General features: G+C 40.0%; 1 protein-coding gene across 9 annotated transcripts in view; it reads left to right on the forward strand.

Moving 5' to 3' along the window:
* Positions 1-15,953, forward strand: part of tenm4 (teneurin transmembrane protein 4) — a 245,647-nt gene that overhangs the window by 174,560 nt on the left and 55,134 nt on the right. For all 9 annotated transcript variants that reach the window (XM_079885418.1, XM_079885420.1, XM_079885419.1 and 6 more), the window contains 4 exons: positions 1,177-1,323; positions 3,455-3,671; positions 8,110-8,229; positions 13,923-14,184. In XM_079885418.1, the coding sequence (XP_079741544.1) occupies positions 1,177-1,323; positions 3,455-3,671; positions 8,110-8,229; positions 13,923-14,184 (746 nt within the window). The remainder of the gene's footprint in view (positions 1-1,176; positions 1,324-3,454; positions 3,672-8,109; positions 8,230-13,922; positions 14,185-15,953) is intronic.

A 15,953-nucleotide genomic window follows, 5' to 3' on the forward strand; every position in this document is an offset into this window, starting at 1 on the left:
TTGCTTTAGATGATACTAAATGCGCTACATATATCAGTTATTGAAGCACAGCTGTCTTGGAACATTGAGCACATGATGCACAAAGCCTGGATGAAAACACTGCATGCCATTATGCATTGAGCCATCTTTAGAAATGATCATGGCTTTTAGAGGCATCTCAGATTTCCTTCTTATCAGGCATCCACCACCTTTCTTTCTCTATACAAACTCCCACTCTCACTCTCTCCCTTCCTTTAGTCTCTATGATATTCAAGCAGTGGCTGTGCTAACTGTCACTGACAAAATAGGTCAGCTCAGACATCTTGGAGAGCAGTTCTTGGCTTGTAAAAAGCATGTCAGAATTTTACATTTCGATGGCGTAGGGTTTCTCGCCTTTCGTCTGTGTTTTCATCTTCGGAAATAGAATTGGACAGGTAGCTCGTAAGTGGTAGGGAGGGGAAGAGAAAACAGATGACAATGAGAGACATTTTACGCTGTTGAATTTAGCATACTTCTGTCTATAGGACCGTGTGCCCACCTGTTCCATCAACATCCTGTCAGCATTAACCTCCCTGTTCAACCGCAGCCCTGTGAAATCCTATTTTCAAATGTGTCATGACATTCTACATTATAGGTATAAAACAGAATATGGTCCTGTTTTTTTTTTTGTTTTTTTTGCCTGGAGCTTGTGGTTTTCACATTTAAGATTGGTCTATTATCTAAAGCTAAGGTTGTTAGTGTTATTTCCCAAGAAATAACACAAACTGTGATTATACATTGTGATTATACATATTGCTGTTTATCTGGTTATGAAAATGTTTTTTTTCTGGGTTAGATTTTGCTTCTACCTTTGTTGTGTCTCATTGTCTTGCTTTTCTTTCTTGCTCTCTCTTTCCTCTCTCTTTCTATTTAGAGCTGAGTTCTGCATCTATTGTACAACACTAATGAGAATGTATTGATCTGGCTGAGCTCTGCAGTATGAGTCTGCCTCTATAGGATATAAGGGCTTAAAACGGTGTATCGGTTAATCACCTGAAGTTATCACTGTTATTACTGAAGCACTCTTTTGACCCACAGCCCTTCATTTTAACTTTTTCATCTTGGATAGAGTAACTAGGCTTTGTCTGTTATAGTGCAATATTTGTTTTAGTAAAAAGTGCCCTTTCTAATGTGTCTGTTTTGCTTTTGTGTGCACAGAGGGCTGTCCTGGTCTGTGCAATGGCAACGGCAGATGCACACTGGGTAATAATGGCTGGTACTGCGTTTGTCAGCTGGGCTGGCGGGGAGCAGGCTGCGACACATCAATGGAGACAGCCTGCAGTGACAGCAAGGACAATGACGGAGGTACAACACAAACAACACGCTGTCTTAACATTTATTACGAAGATTTTCTCTTCTCTTCTCTTCTCTTCTCTTCTCTTCTCTTCTCTTCTCTTCTCTTCTCTTCTCTTCTCTTCTCTTCTCTTCTCTTCTCTTCTCTTCTCTTCTCTTCTCTTCTCTCCTATCTACTGGAGTTGTTTATTATGCCTGTGTAACTTAGGCCAGCAAGAACTGTGCAGGTAAGCATCCCTCCCATGGCCTCAAGAGGCACACTAGCGACTGACGCTAGAAGCTGTGGTCTTTTTAGCGTGCCCCCTCCCACGCCGAAGATGCCAGTTCGAATCCCGCTCAGAGCGGGTCAAGTAGGACCGGTTACATTTGGTGCCATTGACCCAGATGGGAGTGAGGTTTGGGGGGGGGGGTGTAGCGTAGGCCAGTAAGAGCTGTGCGTGTAAGCTTCACTCCCTTGGCCTCAAGAGGTGCGCTAGCGACTGACGCTAGAGGCTGCGGTCTTTAGAGTCCTTGTTAGTGCGCCCGCCTCCCACGTCGGAGACTCCAATTCAAAGGGTTGAGTAGGAACGGTTACACATGTACTGTTATCAGTAGGTCACTGAGAACACTAAGTTCTTGAGCACCTTTATTGAGCTAATAGAATGTAGCTCTTTAAATAGCTGTGGAAATTATCAGACCTTTCCTGTGGATGCATGAAGCTTTTGTAGAAGAGTGAGTTGATTTAGTAAAAATCATAGGCTTCAAGTTCCCCAAGCTAACAGATAGACATACCAAGTCCACATTATCTAACCTCCATTTCCCAGCAAGCATCAGCTTAGAACCGACCTCCTGCCAAGCCTCTAAATCAACGGTAGCCTCGTCTTGTCACGAACCGCACTGAGCATAAAACATGTTTGCACTGAAGTGCACAATCTTCAGGGAGATTACATATCATGCTTCTGCTATAGTTGCCACACTCTACTTTTTAGCACTGATTATCATTTGATGTAGTTTCAGGCCTGGTGGTGTTTTTGTTACAATCCTAAATAATCACTTTTTAGAGATTGACAGGAAAAACAGGTTGTAAGGGTATCCAGCCCAGTAGAAGATAACAAAAATAAATACACACAACTAAAATGACGATAAGCCATAGAATACAAATCAGAAAGTGCTAACACATACGCTAGAAGTAAAGCAGTCAGTTGGTAGTACTATCATGACGTCTGAAACAAGCAGTGATACTCCCACCAGGAGAGGCGATATTTTTATGATCTTGCCCATCTGGTCAAAGAGGTTCCACAAAGTAGAGAGATAGAGGAAGAGAGAGCGATATTACAGAATAAGGGATGACCCACTTCAGCACATTAAAGGGTTCCTCTCAGCGTGGCCTGAAGTCCTGAATTATTTCAGCTGAATTATAGGAGGGAGAGGCTGGGTTGCCTGTAGAGGTGTGAAAACTGTTGGAAAGAAAAAAAAAACATGAAGGAAATAAGAAGCAAGACTAGTTCTAACTTACTGCTTTAACACAGCTGTAGGGCATAGAAAGCCATCCAACATAGGCAGTTATTTCTTAGAACTTTTTGAGATCCTGCTAACGGATTGCCCGTGTTCGTCTTGGGATGATGAAATCTTTTTCTGCTCCTTTAAAGATATCAACCAAGGGGAAATGACGTTAGCTTGGACAAAATAAGCATGTTGGAAGACATCTGTGCTGTTGGTTTTGAACATTTCTGGTAACCAGGTCATACCTGATTTAGCTGGTTTCTTTAACATATATTGGTGCCCACTGGAGGAAGGTGCCTTGTGAACGATTTGTGTCTGATTAGCCTTAATGAGACACTACCCCCTAACCCTACTGTGAGTGAATCTGTAAGCGTGGCACCTTATCACTTCTGACCAACTTGACAAAGATGATTCACCATAGAAAACCATTGTGGTAGTCCATCACATCAACCACCTAAACAAGCTTTGTCCTGCTGGATTTTTTTTTTAAAACTAGCCACCGTTTTAAGTGAAGGCAGTTTACAAGCAGATAAATCAATTTTCACTTACAGCAAAATAAGTAATTTTTTGTGCTTTGAATCTGGTTCAAGGAATCTGGTTTCTGACACTACATTACCATTATTGAAGATTTAACCTCTCCACCCTGTCCTCTCTCCATCAGACGGGTTGATAGACTGCATGGACCCGGACTGCTGTTTGCAGGCGTCATGTCATGCTACCGCTCTGTGTATGGGCTCTCCTGATCCACTGGACATCATCCAAGAAACCCAGATCTCTTCCAGTCTAAGCACCCTGCAGTCCTTCTACCAGCGTGTCCGCTTCCTGGTGGGCCGGGACAGCACCCACGTCGTCCCTGGCACCAACCCCTTCGATGGCATGTAAGTGTTTCAGTTGTAATGTTCACAATTTTTCACAGTTTCTTGCAGTTAAAGTTCTCTTTTCCATACTTATCCCAAATCTCAATCCACTGTAGTGGTAATATTTAGATCAATCAGTAACTATAAGCAGATGCTGTCAATCCATCTGCGCTTGTTCCTTGTAAACAAACAGGGCATGGGGCTCATCCCAAGGTACCCCAAAGATGTTTCATATGAGAGAACAGTGCTGTCACTGTGTTGTCCCATGTGACTTCTCATCTTTTGCCTCCATTTTGTGGCATTCCCTTTTTATCTGTAAATAATACCTAGAGTGAACGCCACTTTTGCATTTGCATCCCACAAATGCACTGGTCTCGTTCCTCTCTCTCTTTCTGTTCTCAATTGAAATGAGCACACAAGATGTCACCAGAGACTTGGGAAAAAGTTGTGCTCCTTTGAAATGTCTTAGAGTATCCACGCATTTCCTTTCATGAGAGCAGAGCTGACATTTCAAAGGCAAAAAAATGAAAACATAACAAGCAAATGAGCATCTTTTTGTGCTCTCCACGGAGAATGTCTCTAATGGTGTTGCCCAGGGTGCGTTGACGTTTTGATTCTTGTCTCTATAAGGCATAATGTGCCAAAGAGGTCTTCGATTCACAGCCTTCTGTTTTTAGGCCTTGTCTTGCTTTATCTCTTTGGAAACTCAAGTGGAAATTTCTTTGGATCAGCGAGCAGTCCTTCCCTGGGCTCTAGTGAGCAGGGTATTGTTTTTGCATCTCTTAAATGGCCATTTCCCACAGTTCAGCTCAGACTCTGGACCGAATGGCCTTTTGCTTTGCGTGAATGACTGAGCCTCTGGCAAGTTCGAACTCCCTTTGTCTAATCTGCGCTATCCTAATGAGACTCTGATCACTTCAAAGCTGTCCAGTGCTCTCCTTCATGCACTCATTTCCTCTGTCCTATCTGCCAGACTTTCTTCTGTTGCATAAATCACGCTGCCCTCAATCAACTTGTGTCAGAGTGTCCAATGCGCATAACCTCATGCAAAGATGAAACATTGGACTTTGTTTGATATCGCCTTTTGTGGACATGTCAGACAGTATTCATGAAATGCTCTTGTAATACTGTGTGACATTTTCCCAAGGTGACATTTTTGCAACGCTCGGTAGGGAGTCTCCCGATACCCTCTTCATTATTTCAAGATGAGGGTCTCGGCCTACCCTTCGTCACCATCATCTCCCAAGAAAAAAAAAGAGGCATAAATAAATAAAAGCTTTAGAAGTCGGTCACCAGCCGCAAGATCGGAGACCTCGATTCACCTAAAAATATCAGGGCTGATATATTATTTATTACCTCTTCGTTCCTCTGCTTACTGACAGATATGAGAGAGGCTGACAGCAGCCCAGATGGACCTTTTAGACACAGCCACAGTCGGTCTGAAAGAGCCCCTTGCTATCACCTGATCAGGCCTTTTTATTGATTTCACAACCACCTCTGCATGCTAAAAGACATGTCAAAATGCACTTCTGACATATCTGACCACAAGAAAGCAACAAGGATGGGAATGATCAAAGTCACCTATCATCCCTGTTATACAAGACTCACCTTTCTGAAACTTTCCGAATGTTCTTCCAACAGCATGTGCTTTGTCATCTGGATCCCACAAAAGAATAAATGTTCATGGCTGGAAATGCACTCGGGTCAAGTTGTTTGCTTGCTGCATCTGAGTGTACTTAGCCCCTTTTACCATCGTGTGGAGATGGTGGAGGGGGGTGGCCTGAGATAGCCCATTATTTCTCTCCATTTAGCCTATTTAGAACATGTTGCAGTTTCTGAGAAAGGGGAGAATACTTCTGTACAGATGTCATTTAAGAGAGAGTGCATATTTATTTTTAGCCCCTCTTATGAAGTAATTAGCGGTGCTCGCTAAGGTCTTATTCCATTGTTGTTTACAGGAACAAAGGCTGTAGGTGGATTTGACAGCATTTGGTACCAGTGATGCTAAATTGTGCTTTGGCGTTGTTGCTAATGCTTAGCAATGTCCTGACAGTGACCTTAGTGGCTAGTTTTACACATGCAAGTAAAGTAGTTAGCATTACAGTGGTAAAGAAGCTTTCTGTAAGTATTATTTAATAATTTAGCTTGAACACAAAGTGGATTGCAAACCCTAATTTAGTCCATTAGCTGTTTTTAGCCTTTGCCAAACACATGGCTTCAGACCAATGTGCATGTAAAAAAAAAAAAAAAAAGGTTCATAGTGCTCCCAGACGCTGCCTCTCGGGAGAGTTTAGCATGCTTTCTTTCATTGTTATTTCATTGTCTTTTCTAATATCAAGGCAGACGTGGCCTACAATTTGCTTCTATACTCTAAAATTACACAGTTGTCAACGCAGTGCTGATGGTCTACAGAAGGTGATATGTCTGTTGTTTACAACTTGCCCGTTTCTCTGCCATTCCAGTCTTGCTTGAGATGGGGGGTTGCTGAATAAATTACCTTTAGACTTTTTGTCTAGACCTCCTTTATCTTCTTCAGATCTGTTCAATGTCAGTATTTAAATAATTTGTCGTGGAGTTGTTGAATCAGCTCAGCATATTGCCCCGTGGTACAGAGCCGACAGTTCCACTCAGTGCACCCTGTGAAAACTTGCGTCGCTGCCCCTTCTGAATGAGAATACTCTAAATCAAACTGTCACCTTGAGCAATGTTGTAGATAGACAAAAGCTTTACACATATCTCTCTCTTTCTCTTGTTCTGTCTCTCCACCCTTTTATTTAGTGATCTTTCTTTGTCACTCCCACTCTCTTTTCTATTCTACATGAGTTCGCTCGCAGTCTGATAATAGACATTGCGGCGGGGCTGTGCACTTGTGCGCTATCTCTGCTAGCTTTGTTTACAGGGACGCAGAGCTGAGCCAAGGACTGCTGAAGGTGAGAGGCTGCTTAAATTAGCATAAAGTTCGCCTCCCTGGGACAGGGATATTGTTGGTCCTGTGATCTTGCCTGCAGTAAGGACAGGAAGGGGCCAGCCTCTTACACACCATGTTAATTGTTCCGCTGCCTGGCACTTGTTTAATGCCTAATACTTTTGTAGAAACAGCCCCAATGTGTAATTTCCTTTTCTCAAGTTCTGTTTTTTCTTCAAACCAGCTGATGTGTGTACTTTTTTAGATGTTAATATACTTTAATATCATATTTTAATCTACATTTCTATCCTAATTTCAACAATTTGCCTTGTGGTGGGTTTCAGCAGTGGCGTGTAACACAGTCACTCCAACTTTTAAAAAAAGCTGTCTGAAATAAACTAAGTGCAAAAATATAGATTTTTCAATACATATCAATAATGAACAATCTGAAACACTTCCAAAACTCATTTCCTGCAGAATAGATACACGATACCAGCTGTGCGTTCTCGCTCTCTCAAGATCTCTCCGACAGCGAGAAACACAAAACCGCCTCCCCGCACTCTCTCGCTTCATTTGCTCCGGGCTTAAATTTTGGCGTGGGATTATAATTTTACTCATTCCTGCAGATTTTGTGCTTACACAGAAGGGTGCGTGCACATAAAGCCGTCTCTCAGGACTAAATTGAGTTGCTTATAGCGCTCAAATAGTCAAATACACACAAAAAAATGACAAAATGTCGGTCTTGGCAAGTATTCACGTTAACAGTCAGCTATGTCTGAAGTGAATGTAAACAGTTGAGAAAGAAAACGCATGTGTAACGGTATAATGGATCCATGTGTCAAGTGACAACAGCCTAACATATCTGATGTCAAATTATGAGATACATTAAAAAAATATATATGGCAGTTTTTTCCTATGGTATTGGTCAAATTTGTGGCCAGTAAAAATGCTAAATGGCTAGTAACTTTGGAAAACCACTAACCACTGGCAGGTGAGCAAAAAAAGTTAATGTCAAACCCTGATTGCATGTGTCAATAAAATAAATTATTCAGATATCATATATGAATATGAATAGACTACAAAAATGTACATTTTTAGTTTTTCGCAGTTTTTTGTCATTCTTAATCTCCAGCCGGAACAGCATGACGCCTGATTAAAAATCTCTAACACTGTGAGTCATAAGGCGTGTCTAGCGGGGAGCTGTTTTGCACTTGTTTAGGATTTTAAGAAACTGCGTTTGACTTTTTCATATCGATCAGTAAGTCAGAGCTCCTGAGGCAGACAGATAACATCAGATAGAGGCAGTTTTAAGCCCAGATATCTGCTGTGACTGAAAGCACTTATACCATTGTTCTCTCAAACAGCAGGAATGACACAAACACTATCCCATTTTTTGTCTGTAATCTATTGCATCTCAGACGGAAAATCCCGCTGAGGTTTCCTCAGAGCTGTTGGATTCATTTAATTTATTATATGTGTTTACAAATAACATCTTATGCTTTTCTACATTGTAACACAGCACTTATGATTTTCTTTTTCTTTTTAACCCCACAGTCATGCCTGTGTTATCCGGGGACAAGTGGTGACTTCAGATGGGACTCCTCTGGTCGGTGTAAATATCAGCTTCATTAACAAACCAGCCAATGGGTATACCATCACCAGACAGGATGGCAGGTAAGTTGCAACATATTTAAAGATGTGGGTTAGCAATTAAAATTACGTGTATTCAAATTGGACCATTATACATGCACCTTTAGCCCACATCTGGGCACTCTAACTGCTTTCTGTATGGCAGAATGTTGTATAATGTGCTGGAGGTTTTATCCCCAGCACACCATGCGCATTTTGCCTGTTTGCTTGGATGGTGCTTTTTGTAGCCATAAAAAAAAAAAAAAACTTCCATCTCCCTGGCTCTCTCTATTTTTTCCCTCTCTTTGCTCGTAAACACATGGTCTCCCTCCCACAACAGCCCATCAAGCCCTGCAAGAACAGACTCAGTATGGCATGAAATCACCAATGCACCTGTTTGCTTGCTTTAAAATGGGAAAGCTGTCTTAAATGATTTTGTTTGATTGTGTTTTGTACTATCCTGGTGCCTTTGCTTTTTAAATTACTTCTTTCTTCACTTCCAAAGAGGTCCCACTGCTACTCCAACCGCTAGAGTCGGATTGACCAAGTAACATGCAGTGAATATTCATGTAATACAAAATTCAGCCTGAAGTCAGACTCTGGAAATCCTAAAAGCCATCCATTATACATCTGACTTGATGTATTGAGAGTCACTTACGCAACCCTGTTTCCCTGAAGGAGAGAGCTGAATGCTGTGTCACGTCATCAACAACCACTGAGCTATAGGCGATAGACTTAAAAGATTTCACATGATTATTATGTAGTGGAAGTGACACCGGTGTAGTGCGAGATTCAATGTGTGGAGATTTTCCAGCAAACAAAAATATGTTCAAAGAATGTTTTGCTAAATTAAATTTCAAAACATCCTCTTTTTTTGTTTAAAAAAATGTTAGGCGAGCTAAAACAATTCAGAAAACCGTTCCATGAACAATGTATAAATAAAGTTTTGTGCGTTTTGAGAACATTATTAAATGTTCTTTAACACTTAAATGTATTCATTCAGCAGAAACTTTTTCTAAAGCAACTTACAAATGGGACTACAAAATGGGACTGCAAAAGGAATACAAAAACTGATTTCTCTTAAAAGAGCCAATAAACATGAGAAGTACTAGTAATACAAAGTTTCAAACATTGTAAAAAAAATTAAATAAATATAGCCTATAATAAATATATATATTGTTTTTACTGGAAAAGCTATTGTTCACAACTTGAATGAACAAAATATGTAACACTTTACAGTAAGGTTTCATTTGTTAACATTAGTAAACTACATCAGTTAACATGAACTAACAATGTAAAATATTTCTAAACCATTTATTAATCTGTTAATGTTAATCTCAACATTTACTTATACAGGATTTAAATCAAAGGTTGTATTTTACATTATTTAATGAATCTGAACTAACAATGAACAGTTGTATTTTTATTCATGTTAACATAGATTAATAAGTACTGTAACGAATGTATTCCTCATTGTTAGTTAATATTAGTTAATGCATTACCTAACCCTAACTAATGGAACATTATTGTAAAATGTACAAATTAATATTAGTATTGAAGTCAGCTAACAGGTCAACTAGTGTAGGCTAATTGTCAATAGTATGCTAAGCTAGTTGGTTGATCAGTTACCAGGATGCTAAGCTGTCGGGCTAATCAGCTAGTGATAGGCAAAGGTACTAGGTTAAAGGAGAACTCCGGTCAATTTGAACATTGAGCTCATTTTTTTGTAAATTTGGAGTGCTGTCAGTACAGAGAACAACGACAAACATCGGTGTTGCCTACACCGTGTTATCCTCTTTATAAAATTTGCACCCTGTTGACTTCAATGGGGCAAGTTTTAAACCTGCTTTTAGCCTCTTAACATCCTTGATGTGTCATTACAAGTGCCCAGCCTTCAGAGTGATCACGGGTGAATCTGACTGCAGTAGATGTGAAAGATATGAATAAAAATTATGTTATTTCAGCCAGCGCAAATACCTGTATTTACATCCTGTTTTCGGCTGAAGTCCACAGTAGTCGATTGTTCGAGTTCGGGCGCATGATCGTACGTACTAAACCTATGCGCGTGAACTCGACAATCGACTACTGTGGACTTCAGCCGAAAACAGGATGTAAATACAGGTATGTGTGCTGGCTAAAATAACATAATTTTTATTCATATCTTTCACATCTACTGCAGTCAGATTCACTCGTGTTCACTCTGAAGGAATCACTCACATGACCTGTGCACTTGTAATGACACATCAAGGATGTTAAGAGGCTAAAAGCAGGTTTAAAACTTGCCCCATTGAAGTCAACAGGGTGCAAATTTTATAAAGAGGATAACACAATGTAGGCAACACCGATTTTTGTCTTTGTCATTACGATATAATGTGATTTTTTTACGTAAATATATTTACATCCTGTCTATATTAATAAATAACTGAAGTGAAGCTCCACAGTATAAATTAACCATGGTTTTATTATAGTAAAAGTGTAGTAACCATGTTTTTTGTTTGTTTGTTTTTTTTGGCTGAATGATTTACCATTTGAATAACCACAGTTTTACTACAAATACCATGGTTAAACTATGGTTAATTGTGGTTACCATGGTTAAACTATATTAACCATGTTTATTTGGTTTTATTTGTAGGAAAACCATGGTTAATTTTAATACGTGTATTTCTGGTCAGTGTTTCTGTTGTCATTCTCAACAAACACGATTGTCATTCTCGTTTATAACAAATTTGTGTGAATGTAATTGTATTTAGCACACAGGATTATATTCTGCTGCTGTGTGAACGTAGCCTTGGTTCACTTCAGAGGACTGAGAGTGTGTGTCTTCGACCTTTTTGGGGTCTAGCCCATCGATCTGACAACCCCCTTTGGGTTAACACTGCGTCCCCTCAAAGTGTGCACTGAAAGGCTGAATGCACTAATAAAGTGTGTCACCCATGCCTGAGGTGCTTGTGTGATTGATAACAGGCCTGTGAATCGCTCATCGATTGGCATGGCAGCCTTTAGGGCTGTCTGTGTGCCCGTGTCATGGTTATATATGTGTGAGCGCGTCTCTCAGCACGTGACTAGCTGGCTAGCTTTTACTGCAGATTAGCGTCAGCTCTACGGCTGCATAAAAACACACACACGCTCTCTCTCTCTCGCAGACACTTCCCAACAAACACGCTCAGTTCAAACTCCCACAGCGCACAGACAAATGCTCACATTTTAGCAAGGGCACGACAACAAGGGCAAAGCAGACCTTTGTTTATCAGCCGTGCCAATGAAAGCTCTGTGAATGGCCCGTTGGGATATGTAGTTGAATTAATGTTCAAGCAGCTTGAGGTGTGACTACAGATGCACACCGCATCTATGCCAACCTCGAGAACAAAGACACAGAGTACAGCGCATTCTACGCGTCCACATATCACGTATTGCTAATCGGCTGTTTGCATTGTAGGCGTTTTTGGCAGTAAAGTGCATTTGTGCTTTCATGTCTACCAGAGCGTGTTGTAAAGGTGTGTCTCCTCATGACGATACACAAAAAGAAGATCAGAGTAGCATTCTGGATTTGAACACAATCAGTCACCTAGCAAGCCGCACACACGCTAGCCAGCACATAGCGTCCCGTTTCGTTTCTGTTAAGCGGTGTCAACAACAAAGCTCTCTGATCAGAGCAACTCTATATGCAGAGCGCGTGCTGCCATTGTAGCGTTGTTGTAAAGTTATGTTAGCGCAGACAGCTCAGATCAATAATACTTTACCCTTCCCTTAAATGTCATTTCCCCTCTCACCTCCTTTATCAAAGCGCACCGTTCCACCACACAACAAAAGACGCTCGCCGGCGTACGCACGGCTACTGCAGCGGCAAGGAATCTTGCCAGTTCACTCCTCAAAAGAGAATAACGACACCACTCATTCATGCTGATTTTATTAATGCAAATTCAAAAGCACTGTGTATTAGGCTGAGCCAATAGTTCATTGTATTCCAGTCACATTGTGTAGCTGCCAGATAAAAACCGTCCCTACTAACCGAAGCCGAGTCCTTTTCAATTGAATCCTGTCATTTGGAGAAACATAATGAATTACAACCTTTATTAAGTCTGGTTTTAATGGCAGGCAGAGAAACGGTGAATTACGTTGATTAAAATGGTAGTAAATGGTATTGTGGGAGATTTAAATAGCATTGTAATTTCACTGAATGGGAAATCAAAACGCCATTTTTAAGGCAGCGATGGTTGGCATACTTAAGCAAAGAACTGTACTTAATGAATCAGATCCACTTTATTAAAATCTGATGCGTTTATAAATGGTTTTATTCAAGAGATAAGTAGTCATAGAGAATTACGATGTGATGAGTATAGTAGGGCAACTTGTAAACGATTCATGTTTATGTTAAAATAATAGTACTCCTAAATATTAAAAACGTATTTCATTTCAATGAGAGAGTGACCTTGCCCTTGTATAAGGTTAGACATTTTGGTCATTTGGGTTCAAACACTAATTGGCTTCAATGCAGTTCACAAAAAAATAAAAAAACACTATTAAAACAAACAAACAAAAATTCTGGTAAAACAGAACACCTTTAATAAACATTTATTTATTTACAACAATAATACAACTATTTTTTTTCATAAGCTGTGAATTATAAGCAGTATTGTAACTTTTTTATCACTTTTTAATACATTTTTTGTGGAAGAGCACTTCTTCTGTGTGCTTTCCTGTAGGGGTTGAACAACATTTATGTGATTGAAGTCGAGTCAATGTCGACTAGTCGCTGATGGTGTCATTAATGAACAAATAAGCCTGAACCTCGAGCTGAGACTCAGAACACGGGTTGCCTTGTGCACAGCTATGGCATATGACACAGTGCTGCCCACAAGGCTATTGCTCCTACATACTGTAACTGCTTATTTTTATCAGTTATTTTGTCTTTGGGTCATATTTCTCACAGATTTCTGCTCGTTCTAAATCAGATACAGATATAAGATATCATGTTCAGATATCATGTAAAGGTTACATGCATATGAATGCATTAGTAAAAGAGTGATTGCGTGTGAATTAATTCTACCTGTCAGTGTCTCTCTACTAATAGTGAAGCTCTGGGTTTTAGTTACTAAGAAATTTTCAGTTTCTACGCAATTTTATTGATAAATCACAGAACAGTGTTGACAATAAATTTCTGCACTACTGAATGTTTCTGTGTGTGATGTGCGAGCTACTGTCTGCACAGTATGTGTGTGTGTTACAGTGCAGCAGCGCATTAGTTTAGAACTGCGATTAGCTGACGTGTATAATAAGCTGTTTAAAACGTGCATTAATGCGATATATTTTGAGCATCCAGATGATATAATCAAACATATCTTGTGGAGCGCTCTCGGAGTATGTATTTATTTGTCATTTTATAACTAAAAGATTAAACATAACTTCAAAGATTTCTTATCCCGTTGCGCCCTCTATAGGCTACGATCAGAGACTAGTCGACATCCAGCTTAAAGCGTACTTTTTCGATGAAGTGTACGTTTTTTCGGATAAAAGCATCTACCAATTGTAAATACTCTCAGAAGGTAGTTGAGAAACTGACATGAAAAAAATATATACGGGCAAGAGTTACTTTTGGCTAGGGGTTTTGCTAAAGGTGACAATGGTGACAGTTGTTCCTTGTGGGGCTTGAACCTACAATCATAAGGTTTCCAACCCAGATTTTGATAAACACAACTGCAAAGCTCTGTGTCTAACCGAACATGTCCTCTCCGTTTCAGTTTCGACCTGGTGAGTAACGGTGGCGTGGCCGTAGCGTTGAGGTTTGAGCGCGCTCCGTTCATCACTCAGGAGCACACCTTGTGGCTGCCATGGGGACGTTTCTTCGTCATGGACACCATTGTAATGCGACACGAGGTCAATGACATCCCAAGCTGCGACCTGAGCAGCTTCACCCGTCCCATGCCTATCGTCCTGCCTGCCCCGCTGACGGCGTTCGCCGGGACCTGCAAAGAGAGGGGAATCGTCGTTCCAGAGATTCAGGTGATGAAAACAGATCATTACGAGATACAGGGAGGAAGAAAAAAAAAAGTGAAATATTGTGTTTGATTTATCTGTTAATGTAACCAAAACTATGTGGGCGGGGCAGCATAATAATAACAATGCATGAATATTATAATTTTAAGTTTAACCAATCAAATCCCAGTTCAAATCCCAGTTATTTTGCATGAAATGAAAATATACCTAATGTATTTTTAAATACATGTTATTGGTCTATTTGTAAATGATTTATTCATGCATATATTTATTTGTATTTTATTTATTTTTTTACATAATTCTTAATCAAAAATGTCTTAACTCGATCTTCCAGACTTCTCTCTAATGACGTATGCTGGACTTCTCAGATCATTTATTCCGCTTTAACTCCGCCCCTTTCTTACAGGGATTTTTACTTAGTGCAATTTACATTGTAGAACAAAATGGCAATGTATAGTCAAGTTATGTTTACCACTGGCTTTATTTTATACATAAATCAAAAAACTCCATTATAAAACCCCACAGGAAAATCTCAAAGGAACCAGCGGCGAATTAGTCTTCCGGGTTCTGACGTCATCACTGCACCACTCTGACTCACTATTGACCACTCAAGCTCACCATTCAGTCTCCGCCCTTCTTTCTTTTGTTTTTTGTGGATAATCCATTTTACTCTAGTGTGGAAGAATAGATCTTTGCTGCTTTAGTTTTATCATGACTGAGATGCATTGTGAATGCCATTTTGTGTTGTATTTAAAATGCTTGTTTTATGAAATTTTTACTATATTTTTGTTTGAGTTCATTTTAAACTTTGAATGTCTAATGTTTTTTAACAGATTTAGTCTTGTTTAGTCTGACACTTGCAGACAGTTCAAACGTGTACTGGAGTCTCAGACAGATAATAAAAAAAATAAAAAAAGTGGTAATTTGCCACGATTGATTCCAGACTAGTGCTGGTTTTTAATGATGTTCTGATAGACAGCAGGGGACAGGTATTGGGAAATGTACATCAGAGGGGAATGGACGAGGCTCTGTCTCGGGTGACAGTCCTGTGATTTTATCTCCTGTGTGTAATTGGGCAGAGATACACAGTCCAATTTACTACTCCAGACATTTTCTGAAGAACGATAATTACATTTAGACGAAAGCAGCATGGAAGCTTTTTGAGTCTGAGTCCAGGAGGAGCTTTGCAGTCGGTGCTGGAAAATAAAACACCTGTGTTTTGGTCTTGAGTGACAGGTTTTTTGTGTGTGAGTTTGTGTACAATAGTTTTGTTGTGTCCAAGTGTGTCTATAGGTGTATGTGTGTGTGTGTATATATATATATATATTATTGGGTTTTTTTTATGTGCGCATATTTATGTGTGTGTGTGTTTTGATACCTGTGTGCCACTTTGCTAATTATTTTGTCGTCGTCTTTGGTTAACAAGATAAATGAGTCAGCCTCACATGCATTCTGCTGTCTGGGCTATTAATATCGGCACAAATCTGTCCCATCCCAAATCTTGAGGTGGGTTATTCACACACACGTACTATTCATATGCATCCACACACACCCACACACAGAGTTATCACAGGTTTACAAACAGAAACGTCTATGGAAGAGCTCTTATCAGTGTTTATTGACGCTGTACCGATCGGCTGTGTTTATTGGTCGGCTCTGTGCCTGACTGTGATAAAGGAGCGATACCCTGAGAGTTAATGAGAGCTCTGTGTGTGTGTGAGCAATGAGAAACCTCTGAGCCACTGAGTCTCCAAACCGACTTCCTATGAGGAAAC

The sequence above is a fragment of the Squalius cephalus genome (genome assembly GCF_949319135.1).
Source record: "Squalius cephalus genome assembly, chromosome: 11".
In the NCBI taxonomy this organism is placed as follows: domain Eukaryota; kingdom Metazoa; phylum Chordata; class Actinopteri; order Cypriniformes; family Leuciscidae; genus Squalius; species Squalius cephalus.